At 31.7% G+C, this 18,234-nt stretch overlaps 1 protein-coding gene across 7 annotated transcripts in view; it reads left to right on the forward strand.

The window, feature by feature from the left end:
• Positions 1–18,234, forward strand: part of LOC145247464 (intersectin-1-like) — a 334,749-nt gene that overhangs the window by 172,512 nt on the left and 144,003 nt on the right. For 6 of the 7 annotated variants that reach the window (XM_080109259.1, XM_080109257.1, XM_080109253.1 and 3 more), the window contains 3 exons: positions 1,431–1,513; positions 4,486–4,655; positions 17,483–17,644. In XM_080109259.1, coding sequence (XP_079965385.1) covers positions 1,431–1,513; positions 4,486–4,655; positions 17,483–17,644 — 415 coding nt within the window. The remainder of the gene's footprint in view (positions 1–1,430; positions 1,514–4,485; positions 4,656–17,482; positions 17,645–18,234) is intronic. The other variant, XM_080109258.1, reaches the window with a different exon arrangement.

Below are 18,234 nucleotides of genomic sequence, written 5' to 3' on the forward strand. Positions count from 1 at the left end.
AAATTAATATTACTATCACGTCCCTTTAAAAAAAAAAAAAAAATTAATATTACTATCACGTCCCTTTAAAAAAAAAAAAAAAATTAATATTACTATCACGTCCCTTTAAAAAAAAAAAAAAAAATTAATATTACTATCACGTCCCTTTAAAAAAAAAAAAAAAAATTAATATTACTATCACGTCCCTTTAAAAAAAAAAAAAAAAATTAATATTACTATCACGTCCCTTTAAAAAAAAAAAAAAAAATTAATATTACTATCACGTCCCTTTAAAAAAAAAAAAAAAATTAATATTACTATCACGTCCCTTTAAAAAAAAAAAAAAAATTAATATTACTATCACGTCCCTTTAAAAAAAAAAAAAAAAATTAATATTACTATCACGTCCCTTTAAAAAAAAAAATAAAATTAATATTACTATCACGTCCCTTTAAAAAAAAAAAAAAAAATTAATATTACTATCACGTCCCTTTAAAAAAAAAAAAAAAATTAATATTACTATCACGTCCCTTTAAAAAAAAAAAAAAAAATTAATATTACTATCACGTCCCTTTAAAAAAAAAAAAAAAAAATTAATATTACTATCACGTCCCTTTAAAAAAAAAAAAAAAAATTAATATTACTATCACGTCCCTTTAAAAAAAAAAAAAAAATTAATATTACTATCACGTCCCTTTAAAAAAAAAAAAAAATTAATATTACTATCACGTCCCTTTAAAAAAAAAAAAAAAATTAATATTACTATCACGTCCCTTTAAAAAAAAAAAAAAAATTAATATTACTATCACGTCCCTTTAAAAAAAAAAAAAAAATTAATATTACTATCACGTCCCTTTAAAAAAAAAAAAAAAATTAATATTACTATCACGTCCCTTTAAAAAAAAAAAAAAAATTAATATTACTATCACGTCCCTTTAAAAAAAAAAAAAAAAATTAATATTACTATCACGTCCCTTTAAAAAAAAAAAAAAAATTAATATTACTATCACGTCCCTTTAAAAAAAAAAAAAAATTAATATTACTATCACGTCCCTTTAAAAAAAATTAATATTAACTACCACGTCCCTTTAAAAAATTTAATATTAACTACCACGCCCTTTTAAAAAAATTTCATATTAACTGCTCTAGTTATTGCAAAAATTCCTCATTGCTACCTATGCAGATTCTTGGGGAAAATGTTGATTTCCTGCTTGGACTTCTGCAATAACTGCAGGTTGACTTGCTTCAGCTCAGTTCTTGCAAACAAAAACTGCAGACTGACTACCCAGCCCTTTGCCAAACACCAAACAAAAGTAATATTCAAAATACTTCATTTACTATTGATTATATCGATAATAAAACAAATATTTGTGCTCTTTTTCAATGAAAAGATTTGATTCTATTTCATTTTGTCAAAGCTAAGATTATTTGATTTTTCTTTTTATTTGCAGTCAATCCAGTGAGGCAACAACTGAAGGAAGCACCACTGAAGATAATCGTGCCACGGACACCCTTGAGAAAAACACTTCAGCAGGTGAGCAAGAACTCCTTTTCAGTTGACCTCATAATTAAACAATGATTTTAAAATTTGCTATTCATTCTGCATGTAAAAAATGAAATAAAAATTTTAAAAAGTAAAATATATTCTTACATATCAGGGACTCTCCATCAATGGTGATTAAGTTTGCTAGTGTGAATTTTGACAAGGGTCACACTTAATGCATGTCATGGGAACTTTAAGTTAGGAGGTAGACAAAACAGTTGAATGATAACGAATGACATCACATCTTTGAGCTGAGAGAAATAAAGGTTTTCAAATCAGTCTCTTTGTCTCTCTCTCTCTCTCTGGGAGCTGTGCAGATGAGACATTTTCTATAGTAAAGACAACTTTGTCATCTAAGACGAATGTTATTTCAATATCTCTCTCCGTGAGTGTCACTCATTTCAGTTATTGTTGTGGTTTAATGTTAAAAGAAAACCGAGAAGGTTTGGAAACAGTGAAATGAGATATATATTAACAGAAACTAGAGAAATGTATACAGGTTTAGTGGTACTCTGCTCAATTGGAAGGACAAAGTATGGTTACGATCCGCTCCCACTGTGTCTCAGGTCTAGATTATTTGATAGCAGAAATTGGTTACCTGAAATGACGTCAGGAATAGTCCATTGTCAGAATCTATAGGGGTGCCACCTCCTCCCAAGCTTTTCCTTCGTAAAAGCTATTAATATCTCTTACATTTAGGCCCGATTATTAGTGGATCAGTGACTTTCCTTTTTACGAATCAACCTTCATGGTTCTGGTGTTTATTGGGGAGGGTCGAGATTGAATGTCTCAAGAATGGACTGGTACATTGTTGTCCTTCATAGCAATCTCGCTCTTGATATTACAAATGAAGTCGTCCTTTTCTGCTTCACATGACGCCATTGTGTTTGTTTAATATCTCCTCTGGTGTGGGAAGGGGATAGTGGTAATCTTTCAGATTCGTATTCAGGCCCGTGGAAAAAAAATCCACACAGGCATGAATTTGGTTGGTCTTTTTTCGTAACATATATGGTAGGGGCAGCCCATTCACTGATGCTTACTTTCGATCGTATTCCGGCCTTTTCTAGCTGATCCAGTTCCTTATCAATTTTCTCGACTGCTGCAAACTGGACGTTTCACTTTTTGAAAACATGTGGTGTTTCCCTTCAGCTCAAATCTGGCTATAACTTTGGTACATCTTTTTAGTCCCAATGAAAAAAATTTCCGGAAATTTTCCTTTCAGCTCATCCTTTAATTGCTGTGTCCCAATAGACTTTTCTACCTTATGGCAGAAATTGTTTATTGGTTGGTCCTAGAGTTTAAATTGCTCCATTCAATCTGTTCCAAAGATGTTTTTAGACATTTTGACAAGCTTCTGGGCTTGACTTTTACTCCTGATCTAAAATGGAATACATACACCAAATCCGTTGCCAAGGTCGCTGGAAAAATGATGGGATCCTTCTATCGATCGAGTAGATATCTACATGCTGATGCAATTCTCTATCTATATAAGAGCCAGATACGTCCAAGGATGGAGTATCGCTGTCACATCTGGGCAGAGCTGCTAGGAAGACCTTATCCTGCCTTGACAGAGTTCAGAATAGACTTTGTAGCCTAGTGGGGGATGCCCTTTTCTCTTCCCTGCAACCTCATTTCCACAAAAGAGATGTTGTGAGTCTGTCTCTGCTTTATTGTTATTTTCATGGCAAGTGCTCGTCTGAGCTGCAATCTATGGTCCCCCCTCGCCAAACATTCATGAGAAACACTTGTTTGACTGTAAACACTATCAATAATTTCCCCCACTCTTTATCTGTGTCTAAACCTAAATGTAACTGTGGAACTCTGTTCCATTTACCTGCTTTCCATCTGATTACAATATGGCCGTCGTCAAGTCCAATGTAAACAAGTTCTTGATGAGCTGTTCCTCTTAAGTAATCCAATTTATCAAATTTACACTTCTAATGATTGCTATGATATTGTCCCTTTGACTAATGTACACTCTATAACCCTTATCCTTGAGTGGCCTCTGGGCCTTGATAAGTGGTGATGCCTATGTAAAAAAAAAAAAAAAAAAATCTTAGGCACAAAGACTCTTACTTTTTTGGTGGTACCCTTCAATGTCACAGGGAGTATCAGCTCTCCCTCAAATTTTATCTGATCACCTGTCACTGCACAAATTGATGTTAGTTCTCATGGTTGGTTTCTTCAACCTTTTCCATGTTTGTTGATGATTGACAGGTCTCAACTGGAATCGAGCTGTAAATCCACTTCCTTGTTGAGGATGTTAAGTTACATATTTCCACTGGTTCCTCTCCGATTCAATGGTGGATCTTGCTCGTTGAACCCTGTTATTTCTTCTATGTGTCAATTTGTGGCTTTTCCTGCGACATTTATTGCATGTTTTATTTTTGTAAAAGCAGTCTATAAGCCAACGACTGCACGGATTTGTGGGCGATTTTGTTTTGGAGATTGGATGACTACTCTTTGATTATGCCTGGGTTGTCTTCTTGTTTCCTTGGTTTTCCCCCCAAGGGAGTACTCCTTTGGTCTGTAACTGGTCCTTCGTACATATGACACGCCTGGCTCCTCAATGTTTCTTGAGTTATTCTTTACGCTGACTATGCATTGGCAATCTTGCACCAGCTTTTGGAGTGTAAGCCCTTGTTCGCTTTCGAGTCTTGAGAGAATTTATCACCTTATTTCTGCGTTTTTCGTTGAGAGAGAGTCATAACATTACTTGTTCTTCAGTTGAGTGGTGTTCCCATTCAACTAACATACTTGTCTCTATTTCTGTTTATTATATTATTCATTTCACTGTTTCTGAGTTTTCTTGTTATTCCTTTCAACATTTACACCACAACAGTGTCTTCATCTTTCAAATTTTAATCGAACCAATGAGTTGATCTTGCTTTTATGAAAAGATTTAAAAATTATTTTCTATGAACTAATCCCCAACCCTTTTTTTTTATCCTCTCATCTTGCAGTTCAATACGTGGCAATGTTTAATTATGTTTCCGACGAGCCCAGTGATTTAACCTTTAACCAAGGAGACATTATAAATGTGACGTCGATGGAAGGTGATTGGTGGACAGGTGAACTCGGATCTCAGAGAGGAATATTTCCTGCGAATTACGTCAAGAAAATGGAAGTTCAGGTATGGCGTTTCAGAATTTTTGAGATGAGGAGTAATAATTTATACTGTTTGGATTTTCTGGACTACTGTTTTCATCTTGTGTGTTAGTCTTACAACTTTCTAGCTGATGTAACACCCAACCTGCTCTGGACGAGTTTTGTTGAACTCTGGAATTGTTTTTTTTTTTTAAGCTAGGATTAGGGCATCCTGCTAGATGCAGGACATTCACCCGCTATCTTATATATTCCAACTGAGAGATCTTTTTAAGATTCTATCAGTCCTTTTAAGTCAATTATTATATCTCTCATGCACTTGGTTCACCAGGTATATTTACCAGGTAGTTTTTAAAATTCTTTTTCATGAATCCAGCTGCTCTTATAATTACTGGAATTATGAAGATTTTAAGATTCCAGTTTCTTTTCATGTCATATATAAGACCTTAGTAATTTATCTTTTCCGTCTCAGCTCTGTTTATCTCTGCATTATTGGGGACACTAACTTCTAAGGTTGCTTCTTTCTTGTCCCATATCAATGTGTCATGTTTAATAGCTCTGTTTTCTAGGTCTGTAGCTGTAGGGATTGCATAGTCATAGTGGACGGTGTATGACTTATTTCCAACTGTTTTTGCTGGTAAACATGTTCCCAGGATTTTTCTGCTGCATTTGATATTGAACTTTCTACAGATCATTTAATGGAGATATTTACACACTCCATTGCGTCACATTATATAATAGCTGTTACCCAGCAGAACCTTTGAGTTGGATGTATACCTTGTCAAACACCACTCACAATCAAACACATATTAATTGAATGTACTGATTTTGTAACAGTAAGAAATCGATTCTACAAAGAAAACAATATTAAAGAGTTATTTGATAAAAACAATCCCCACACCATACTCTCATATCTTAAAAAAGTTGGCCTTTATAAAAAAAAAAATTTAAAAAGAACCCTTTATACAACGGTCCCGGATATGACCTAAAACTATATCCGATGGTGAGACTCCACCTTGCGGGCCTTGAGGAGTGTGGAGCCACTCTTTAATTGCCATTGCTCCCAGGTCCACTCTGATCTGGAGTGGTAGTACCTGTTAGGGTCCCAACTATGGGTTAAATAGAATCCGACTTAAAAAAAAAAATATACTCCATTAAAAATCGTTCCTCAAAATAACTAGATTCGGCATTAAATAACCTGAAAAAGGTTGATATACCGTAAAACAAAAACAACCAACCAACCTTAGAGTTGGATGTTAGGTGGCTCACAGTCTCTACTTGTTCTCATTTGCTGAGACCACTCATTTTCTTAAAAGCATTGGTCATCAAGCCTTGATCTTGGGGCAGCCTTTATAATCGTCTTCTGATCATAGTGAGGGGGATCCTCTGTAGAGATAGATACTGGCTTCCTGACACTTAAAGCAACAAACATTGATGTTATACTTTTTTTCTTTCCCTTTGCAAAAACGCAGTCATATTCTGTAAAGTTAAAGACTAAAACAATTTTTCTCTACAAAACAACCAAACCAAGCACCCTGAATAAATATTTGAAGATGTAAAGAACTTGAAGCATAAACATTTTTACCAAAATGACTAGATATTGCATCAAATAACCCAAAAAGGGTTGATATACAGTAAAACAAAACAACCAAACCAAACATCATGAATAAATATTTGAAGCTATGAAGAACTTGGAGCACAACAACTTGTTCCGAAATTAAGATTCGGCATTAAATAACCTGAAAAGGGTTGATATGCTGTAAAACAACTAAACTCTAGAAAACTGCTGTCACTTAGAACTGATTGTAGCTATTTACTTGCCTCCCCACGAGGGCAGAGTTAGACACAAGGTTGGTTTGTAATGTGGGGAAAATATAGCTCCCCAAAAGGGGCACTCTGGATATGAACGAAAATAAAAATTGTCTCAGTCATGAAGGATCCTTTCTCTACCGACCGAAGACAGAAAAGGTGAAGTGCAGTATCAGATACCACACTTTGATCCTGGCCTGAAGGTCAAGAAAAAAAAAAACTGATTGTAACTAAGCACTTTTATCTATGATGCCACAGATCCATGTTGAAATTCTGTGCAGATTTCAGTCGGACAAAGATTTTGACCAGATGCACCTGAAGACGATCGGAGGTTACATCGTCTGAAATATGGGAATAACATTCGCATGTTATTTTCGCATTTTTGCAATCCTTTTCAAATATGATTTGTCATTTTCTTATATAATTCTTATTTGGATTTTTATCGATTACATTTTCGGAGTATATAGGGATGTGATCAACAGGTAAGGATGTACAGTGTCTTAAACGCTTGATTCACCTTAAATAAGGCATTTTGCCATTGAAACATCAAAAACTACCTGGCAAATATACCCAGTGAACCAAGTGCAAGAGAGATTCAAACAATTGCACTTAAAGGGACAGTAAGGATCTTAAAAAGATCTGTTTGAATATATGAGATAGTGGGTGAATGTCTGGCATCCATTAGGATGCTTCATCCCCAGCTTAAACAAACTGATAAGAAAATTGAAAAAAAAGAAAAGACTACTGTGATTAAGTAGTAGATTTATAAGAAGCATCCTAATTGTGTAGCAAGATATTTGTTCACATTACATTTAAATTTCTTGTGTTTTAAATACAGTGGGTTGTACATAGTTCAATGCAAAGTGACCATACTGATTCGTCTTTATCCCGAGCACGACACGGAACTGCATTGCATTCCCTTCGGCGAGCTGTTCACCTCTATCCAGCTCTACTAAATCCATCTTTACCAACCCTTTCTTTTTGATCTACCCTATTCATTACCCCCCCCACACACACACACCTTCCCCAATTGTTCTTGGTATGACGCATACTGTATCCACAGGTGAGGCCCCAATTTGGGAGTTTTAGTGGAGTCACTCCTTATGTAACATTACTGTCAGGTTCAATCTTACTTGGAGTTATACTCTAGCCAGGATTTCATTTGATGTTTTCTTCCATTTTTCAAACTTTGGGTCATGGTAGCAAAGTGGCAGCATCTTTTTTTTGAGTTTTTTTTTTTTTTGCTACAAGTGATGAAGATTTGAGTCCAAGACATCTTTCATCAAGGCTTGATGATTGACCCTGGTTGGCCTCTGTAATAGCTGGAGTGCCATTTCCAGAGACTAGAAAATTTACACCATTGTTTGCTTCTTGCTTGGGGCCCTTTTTATCCTGAGTGCCGACTTGCCAATATTTTTATATACGCGTTTCTCATTGTCTATGACTTTTTATTTTTTATTAAAAGCTGCCCTAAAGGGTGCCCCTGCCTGCTACCCCCAGGAGACATGCTGTGTGGCTTGAGAAGACAGCACACCATGTTTTTTTGATATTTGGTGAGGATTTACTTCTAATAAGTATACTCATGTTAGGGTCTCTGACAAACCCCTATATAGAGAAGTCGAAGACACCCGAGGATGGTGTCTATAATACATTCAAATTTTCTCCAGAGGACATTGGTCTTATTTATGAATTAAACTACTTTTCTTACAAACTATGCTACACCTACAAAATAAATTGATCTACAAAATATGTTTATGTAAAATGGCAGATTGATGGTTAAAATACTGTAAAACTCTGCAATCAGCTGATTTGTTTACGAATCAGAAAGATATTAACTTTTATTGTTTGCTTTATTCATCTCTGCTTCCCACCCTTTTTCAAGAAAAAAAAATTGGATGTTGACTTCCATTCACAATCTTTCTCTAATAGATCGCCATTTCATTGGTGTTTTTCATAAAATAATTACAATTTAGTTCAATATACTATATTTCCAGAATAATTATGCATTTTTTTTTTAAGTTATGAATATTTTTTGCTTTTTATGTAAATCTATAAAGATTTACCTTCATTTCCGATAGAAATATTATTGTTCCAAGATGGGCGATTTAAAAAATTTTTTTTTGTAAACATTGTTGCATAATTCTTCAAATTTATAAAACTAAATAAGGAAATAAATTTTTTCGCTAGTCTACATTCAACAAGTCAAAATTAAAACGTATTCTGCAAACATGATAGTTAAAAATAGACTTCGTAGCCTCGTAGGAGATGTCCTTTTCTCTTCCCTGCAACTTCTATCTCACAGAAGAGATGTTGCGAGTTTGTCTCTGATGTATCGTTATTTTCACGGAAAGTGTGTGACTGAGCTTCAGTTTATGGTCCCCCTCGCCAAACTTTCACAAGAAACACTCGTCTAGCTGAAAACACTATCAATAATTCCCCCCACTCTTTATCTGTGCCTAAACCTAAACGTAGATTCCATGAACAAAGCTTCTTTCTTAGAACTGCACACCTGTGGAATTGTCTTCCGTTTTTCTGCTTTCCAGCTGACTACAATATGGTTGTGTTCAAGTCTAACGTAAATAAGTTCTTGATGAGCCGTTCTATATAAGTTAACAAATTTACCGAATTTTCATTACTAATGATTACTATATTGTCCAGTTTCTACTGTACACTCTTTAACCCTTATCCTTGAGTGGCCTCTTGGCCCTGATAATGTGGTGATGCCTGTGTAAAAAAAAAAACATATACACATTCCAACTTCCCTATTTAAAATGTTTACTGAAATTGTTGTATTACTATCAAATCGAACGTCGTTCAGATTATATAAACATTTTTGGTTCTTGTCCAGAATTCCCTCGATATTAGCAACAAAAATAAAGTAAAATCTGTATGATCTATGTACCCGTGACAAAACAAAAATATTATATTTTGTTTTTTAATATAAGGGAATTCTGGACAGCCACTAAAACATTTTGATTATTTTCATTTAATTAATTTTTTTTTTTTAAATAACTTGGAATTTTGTTTTGTTAGCTGGAGAAGGATTTTATTGTTTTCATTAAAAAAAAAAGAATAAAAAAAGTAAAATAACTATGTATTAAGATTTTGATTAGTTCTGTCCTGAAATTTTAAATTACATTTTTTATAAATTGGAAAAAAAAAATTTATGTATGTATGTATGTATATATATATATATATCTGTTTCATTTTGTTTTTAAATTTATTTATATTTTTTTCAAAAACTGATTTCTTAACAAAACACAAACTTTGTTAAAATTTCCATGGGTTATTTTTTAAAATACTAAGGAGGGGGGAAAAAAAAGAAGAAAAAAAACTACATTGATAACCATTTACTTGCCTCCCCATGAGAATAGAGTTAGACACAGAAAATTCAGTTCTCCAAAAAGACACATTCTGAATGGGAACAAAAATAAAAAATTTGTCTCAGTCTAGAAGGATTTCTCCTTCACTTACCAAGGCTAGAAAAAGATGAAGTACAGCATCGGAACAGATACTTCATTTTGCTCGTTGTTACGGGAGAACAATAATTGCGATTGTTTGTCTCCAGATTGCTGTTGTTATTAATGTTGACATTTTTTATATTTCTGTTACATTATTGCTAATCTGCCCTCTGTAGTATTTAAATATTTTGACGTCAACTTTTTTAGCCACAAGACAGGGGAAGGATGAAATATCCATAAGAATTAACAAAATATTTTGCGACATTATCTAGTGGTGTGGCAGGAAATCAAACTGGTAAATAAATGTTGAATATATTTGGAATTTGTTGGCACAGTCGTACTCTATTGGATTGAAATTTGGCTGCACTGTGATGCTGATATTGATTTAGGTGCTGTATGTAGGACGTCGACACCTCCCTGTAAGAATTGCAAAAACATAACGTTGTCATTTACCCTTGTGGGGATATACAAGCGACTGGGGACCCCTTATGAATTTGAGTTTCCCATTAAACTTCCTCCTTTTGGTAAAAGCTAGTTCAACCAGTGACTACTGATGTTTCTGATGCTTTGTATTATCAACCACATCCCCAATGTCTCAGTTTGTTGCTAAAGATGCTGGCTCCCCAAACTTGTGGCGACCATTTCAACAAGGAGACTGTGATAGTTTGGTCACACCCTTTCATTAGTCTCCAACTGGCCTGATCCACAGAACAATAGTGCTAGTTCTATTACCAGAATGGCACAAAAGGAGGGAAAGGCCAAGTGAGGACTTGAACGATGTTGGTGGTCTACACATTTTCAGCGTTTGTTAATGGAACCGTGTCTGATTACAGTCTATTGAGAAATTTGCTACGGACGAACATTGATGAGATGCATAGATTAGATCAAATTCACTTTGAGCCAAAACTCGTTTCATCTGCTTAGAGTGAGTACCGTTTCAATTCAGTTTGAATCCTAGAAGCAGAATAAAATAAGCTTGAAAATTCTCATACATTTTAGCAAATTTCATTCTTTTAAAAGATCCATGAAGCCCTCCCTCCTCCCCTTCCTTAAGTATTTTCAGAAAGGATGATCTGTGGAACTTTTTTCCAAATTGGTTTTAACGTAGAATTTATTGAATTGATTCTCCAACTTGGGATGTTACTCGTGTAAGCAGATTTTTGCCTTGAAAGATAAACATATTCACAGTTGAATTGTGTTCTTTTACTCGCGATGCAAAAGTTCAAATAAATATTCATCACGTGCTGATGCATTTATTTCTGCTGCATGAATAAATATCAAGAATTAAACTTTATTTTGTAACCATTTTGTTTTTTCCTTTCAATTATATTTTAATTTTTAATTTAATGCATTTTTTTGTGTACATAGATTGTTTTAATGTCTTCTTTTGAATTATCTTTCGTATTGTTCTTCCAATGATTCTGTGCTTTGGCAGCTTCTAGTCTCGTTCTCATGCTTTTCCCTTCATCTCCTGCTCTGCTTTGGTAGTTGTCCTTCATGCATTCTTTTTTTTTTTTTCACTGCAAGCCATTTTGAAATTCTTGTGTTTTTTTTTTCTATTACAGCCAAATTTTTTATATATTATATTTCTCTTTGTCTATCCATTCCACTTTTTCTCAGAAACTATTGGGTCAATCTAGCTAAATTTTGTATGGACTTTTTTTAAGATAAGTTGCAGCAAACTAAGTTATGGATTAATAGGAATTAAGATTTAATGCAAAAATGGGCACAAATTTAACTATATTCAACCATCGATTTGGCATAAAGCATTAATTCTAAGTCAACAGCTTTAACTTTTGCTCGTTTTTAACAGGCTAAAATGTGTAGTCTTTTCATATTCCTTCTTAAAACTAAAGTTCAGAACGTACAACTTTGCAAGCTATTTTGGAATCATATTTTTTTTTCCTAATCCAACCAATTTTTCTTAAGATTAAAAAAAAAAGGTTGAACAAGGGACATAAGCCTAACATCTTTTTGTATATTCAAATAACAATATTTTTAATTAAGGTTTTAGAGTTTTTAAACTACTTTTTCTGAATTTTCTGTTCATTCCCGACACATAGACTAAATTAATCCTTTAATGTTATTACACAAACAAACTGGTACTAAAAGGAACATGTTTGTCTACAAACTATTCGTTTACAAATCCTATACATATGAAATAACATACATATATATATATATGTGGACCAAAGAAATGTTAAAAAAAGTATATAAGGATTCTTTAAATGGAGACTTAGCAATATAATAAAAAGCAATCGACATGCAGATGGAACTTAAATACAAGAGCTGATGAAATTTGAATGTTTATATCTTCAAATCTCAACATAAAATTTAGTGCTTATTTAAAATTACACTTAATCTTTATGATGTATGAAACAAAGATGTCATATTCCAAAAATTACATGGGTTTAGCTAGTAACTTTTCTATTTGGCTAGTAAACGAAAACATTTAGTTATCAAAGGTCAACTAAAGATAAATTTGTCTGTAGAGTCCTGTATTTACTTTAATTTTTTAAATAAGCATTTGAAACTTTGAAATCTGCATTTTAAGTTCCTGTAATTGTAATATAATGTCAACAAGGGATTATGTGAGTTAGAAAGACAGTTGTTTAACATCAAAGTAACATAATAATGAAAATAAAGAATATAATTTGAAAGCATAATTTTACGAGAGAGATTGGAAATCATAACATCGTTTTCATATTGATCTTAATAATGTGAACAATAGACAATGAGAAATATGGATTCATTAAAATGGATTTTATCCAACATGGCGGCATAAAGCCTTACTCACTTTTTTTTTCTAGTTCTATTATTTTGGGTATTAAGTATTAAGGTTGATATAAAAATATAATAATGTACAAGATTACTTTACACAAGTCAGGCTACTGTCAGTCCTTCTAGATGCAATATATATATATATATATATACATATTGCATCTAGAAGGACTGACAGTAGCCTGACTTGTGTAAAGTAATATATATATATATATATATATATATATATATATATATATATATATATATATATATATATATATATATATATATTTGCAAAACCAAAAACAAGAAGGAATAACTTCATATTTGTATTTTTCAGATATTACAATTGTTTCGACATAAATAAGACAATTTTAAATTTTATATCATTTAAAAATGTTCATATTTACATCTCATCAGATATGATTGAAAAATACAAACTTCATACGTATCATGACATTTTTTTCTTTCAGTTAAAAACTACATCGGGCGGTGAATTACCACCCCGCTCGTGTTTTAACAGGTCTCGCATGGCTTAAATTCTTATTGATATATGTACATTACCATTGGTTAATTGATTTTAAATATATATTAAACCCTTGGAATAATCTCTTACACACACACACACAATAACAAAACAACAATATATAACAGGTTTATCATGAGATGTATTTATTTAGTGTTGCAATCGTTTCTTAACCATTTGGACCAACTTAAACATTATTTTGTAAAAATATTCCAAAATGGCTAGTCATCAGACACAAAATACAATTGTAATATACATAAAAATATACACAATTTCAAATACAAGCAGCAAACTCACCTCCTCTTTGTTCATTTTATCGGTTCAATTTATTGTTTAAATAAAATAGTTTAATAAATAGAAAAGTTTCTGTAGATAAACATAAAAAACCTATGCAAATAAACATATTAAAAATTAGTTTACAAATATTATTTATACAGAAACATAAATTTTACTTTCGGTTAAAACCTTTCTGTAAATAAACACATTCTGTTATACATTTATTTAAAAATATCAATTATATTCTTAATTTTTATATTAAAAAAAATTACTTTCAGTAACAGTCTTCAAATTACGTAGCTTCATTTACTTTCAATGAGTTTAAGAACTGGAGATCGTTTGCATCAGTAAATATGCTAAATCGCCAATGAATTTTCTGTTAAAATTGAAAAGCTGCTATGATCTGCTTTGCATTTTGTAATTGCTTTATTGCATTCACGCTTACGACTTTCTTTTTTTTTTTTTTTTTTTTTTTTTTTGCTTCTGGTAGACATGAAATTATGAGCAAATTCCTTTCTTTTTTAATAGATTTTTTTTGTACATTTGATTTCATGCATTTTACAGCTTTTTTTAACTTGTAAGAAACTAGCGGTACATGTCCGGCATTGTTCAGGATCTAGCATTTAGTTTTAGATTTTTATTTGCACAATTTTTTTTATTTTTTTATTAGGAAGTCATAGAAAAAAGACAAACAAGTTTAGGGTGCTTCTGCAATATAATTAGATTACATGCATAGACACATTTTTTTTTGTCTAATTCTGTTCCTTAATAAAAAAATGTTACCTTTTTAAAGAAAACAAATCTCAAAACTGGGAGTTATTTCCCTTTTTTCTGGTCTGCATTTTTCATAGATAATTAAACTTGTTATAACTTCACTGTTTTTAATCTTTAATGTCATTTTTTTTTAAGTATATAAATATAAGTTATTTTGGCATAATGAAACCATGCCAAACCCCCATTTCTCTGTAAATACACCCATGCTTCAGCAAATTACCACAATTCTTTGCATTGGCACAATAAAGGCCTTCAGGAAATGTAACTAGAGTACAAAAGTTTTAAAGGTGCTTGGATAATATAACGTGTTTTCAAACAAATGTATTTCAGGTAAAAACATTATTATGTATTTATATCATGTTAAAATTAATATAAATTTTAAAAAATTATGAAAAATTATCCAGTAGAAGATATGTTAGATCTTTCTTTTGCAAAAAATCATAAATACTGTTGATCAGACATTTTCTTTTTTGAATTGGTGTATTTTCATTAAAAGCAAGGAAAGTAAGTTAAAATGATAGATTGCAGTCACCTCCCCTAGATTTTAAGAAGTCTTCCACATGATAATATATCAATAAAACTCTATAATTGGATAAATGTTATTTTTGCTTGTAATTATTTTGCTACTGGATCATTTTTTTTTATTTTGAATTTTTGGAATTTATACAAATTTTGATACGATATGTAAGTACGTAATAGTGTTCTTATTTATATTGCATTTGTTTGAAATCCCATTAGTTTTAAGACAGACAGCTCTTTATATTCGTTATTAAAATGTTAATTATATCCCTTTGCTGATTTTACATGCTCTCCCTCCTCTGATTGTAAGTGAAAAATGTTTCCATATTACCAGTTGTTCGTGTGGAACTATAACTGTTTGAGATAAATCGTAGTGAAGTACATTATTATAGTTCCGATAACATGGTGCAACAATAACAAATAAAAATTCTCTAGTCTGGTTCAAAATTAGATATACCAGCTTGAAAAATCTAAGCAGCAACTGAAATCTAACTTTAAATCTATTCTATATCACATGATTAAAACTAACCAATCAGAACAACCCTTGTATGACAATGTCAGCTAACCTCAAAATCTATCACCTCTCAAATTGTACCTCTTAACCTTGCAGTATATATCTACACTTTAAAACCTATTACTGCTAATAAATATCTGTATATGTGCAAAGGTGAGCTATTTATTGCACTAGCAGTGGGATTAAAATGCCAAATTAATATTCACAACAGAAGAATAATAACAACTTTCTAATATACTGATCATATTATTGTAATCTACATCAGAAGATTAACAAATTTGCATATTGCTTTGCAACAGTACATTTCATAAATTAACTATTCATTTTTAATTTTTTAGTTGGAGAATAATTTTCATGTTAATATAAAGCATAGATTTATTCACAAATATTTTTTTATATTGTGGGTAACATCTTTGCATTTTGAATGAAAAGTGTCTTTCTGGTACTTTCCAATCAATTTATGATACGCTGTACCTTGCTGAAATAATATTTAGAACTTCATTCTTAATATGTTAAGAGGATGTTCAGTAATTAATTTGTACATTCACTTAACAATTTAATTAACAAAAGATACCATAAAATTGAGTTTAACTTAAAAATCCTATCTAAAAAAGTAGCAAGCTTTGCAAACTGGATAAGTACACGGTTTACTTCTGAGGATTGTGATTCTTGGTTTTTCTCAACTTTCCTGGGCTATGTTGGGACATGGGTCCTGCTATTGTAGCAGCAGCACAACCATGAAATTTATACATGCTAGAATAATCACTCTCCTAATACTATAACGGCCACTAGTTCATTTTGAGGATAAATATTTCATAAATATGCTACTTGGCCATCACCTGCTTATTTCTCTAAATTTCATATCTACCATTCCTAGCTGTCTTTCCAGAAGTCAAAGACTGATTAATGACGGTGACCAGCACTACACTATTATCTTCCCTGCCAGCCTCACTACCTTCAACCTCATCAATCTCTATCACTCTTTTTTTTCCCCCTCCATTTCACACCTGCTTTTCTAGTTTCTTACTAATGTTTTCTTTAGAGAAGATTGGATTAAAAATCCAACAGTTTATGAATAATATAAAAAGATTAGCAAAGTATTACAATGAGAGACCATCATCAGTGCATAGTTATTTGGTGTGAGTTGCATGTGGAAATTGTAATGCTACAAATATTGTATTCTGTATAATATTTGTATTAACAAACAACTATTTTCATCTTGGTTGTTTACAGTGTTTTGACCAATGTAATTCCCAAATTTCTTCTGCTGCATGTTTATGGACTTGAGAACTTTCTGGTCGAATTTCAAAATCTTTATTATTAAGTTTGATAAAGTTTCCAAGTTTGAAATGCTTGAAGACGGCTACATTGGTTGATATGTTGTGAATAAACAAACAAAATGAGAATTGTAATTTGAATAATACAAATTATTGATCATAACTGAAAGATTTTTGAAGATAATACAAATGTTATCTTTGAATACAGTTATAATCATGTTAACACATTTATTCCCGTAAGATTAACAAGGTTGAGCAACATGGAGCCTAGGCAGTATTTAGATGAATGACCATTTTGGAATACCAGTTGCTGTATATAAAAAAAAAATTCTGGTGGCTTTGTAAACAGTGCCAGCTACCAATCAGCAACTCCACCAATGATCCTAGGTTGTTCATTATGATCTGCACTAACCAGACACTGGATGACTAATTGATTTCAAATTTATGACTATTGAAATAAATTTTTTCTAAAGAAATTTTTTTTTTCCTTTTTTTTCTTTTTTTTTTCTCTATTTTCTTTTTTATTTCCTTTTATGTCTTTTCTTTTTCTCATTTTCTTTTTGTTTTCTTGACTTTTCTTTTTTCCCTTTTTGTCCATTTTTGTCCTTTTCTTTTTTTCTTTTTTGTTTTTTCCTTTTTTGTCCTTTTCTGTTTTCCTTTTTTGTCCTTTTCTCCCTTATCTTTTTCCTCCCCTTTTTCCCCCCATTTTGTCCTTTTTTCTTTTTTGTCCTTTTCTTTTTGTTCACATTTCTATTTTTCATGGTCTCAATATTTTAATTAACCATTCCCCTACGATGGTCTCTCATTGATTGAAACAAAATCTATATGAACCGTTAAAGTAATCATAATATTGAAACATTTGTTTTTATTCGTATATAATTTTTGTAAAGAAAACTTTTGTTCCGATTGATGAGTTTGCTGTTTTTGTGACTCTAGGAAGAGTATGGAAATAACGTTCAGCCTGTCGCTGCGTCAACTTATACCCCAGAGTTGGCTGTGACCTCGACTGGGGATGAGGATGCAGCCAATCTGACCGATGACCAAAATGAATTATCATACCAGCAACAAACTCCACCGCTTGATGATGGCATGCTATCTGTGTGTACCTTACCTTACTATTAGTTCTCGCACTTAATAATCTTTTAAAAACGTTTAGAATTAAAAGCGATCTTTCAATATTGTTTGATTACCATCACTTTCAAAATTATGGAATTACTTAAAAGAAACAAAAAAAAAAAAACAAAAAAAAAAACAAAAAAAACAATAACCTTAAATTTTAAACTATTTTTACTCTATTAAACATGGAATCAACATTTGATCTCTGATTGTATTTCTTTTAAAGCATTAGTTAAATATTTGTAGGTGAAATGTAGGCATAATCACTGACTAATTGTTCTACGGAAGTTTTTTTGTCATCAACCTTTTTACTCTTGTGTAACCCTTACAAAAAAATTACACGTTTCAAGAAACCCTTGCACAAAAGATAAAATTCTTTACAATATCTGTGTCATTTTATTTTTATAATGGTAAATATTGTACGCTTTTGAATAACTGGTGTTTATACTTCATTAAATTATTTGATAAATGTTGGTTCCGTACAGACATGAATAAATATATTCCCAGTGATAGAATTTTTAATAACATAAGTTAGATATAATGATGTCTATATCATATTACAATAACCAAGA

The sequence above is a fragment of the Euprymna scolopes genome, chromosome 25 (assembly GCF_053919585.1).
Source record: "Euprymna scolopes isolate OS-2025 chromosome 25, ASM5391958v1, whole genome shotgun sequence".
NCBI classification, from domain to species: Eukaryota; Metazoa; Mollusca; class Cephalopoda; order Sepiida; family Sepiolidae; genus Euprymna; species Euprymna scolopes.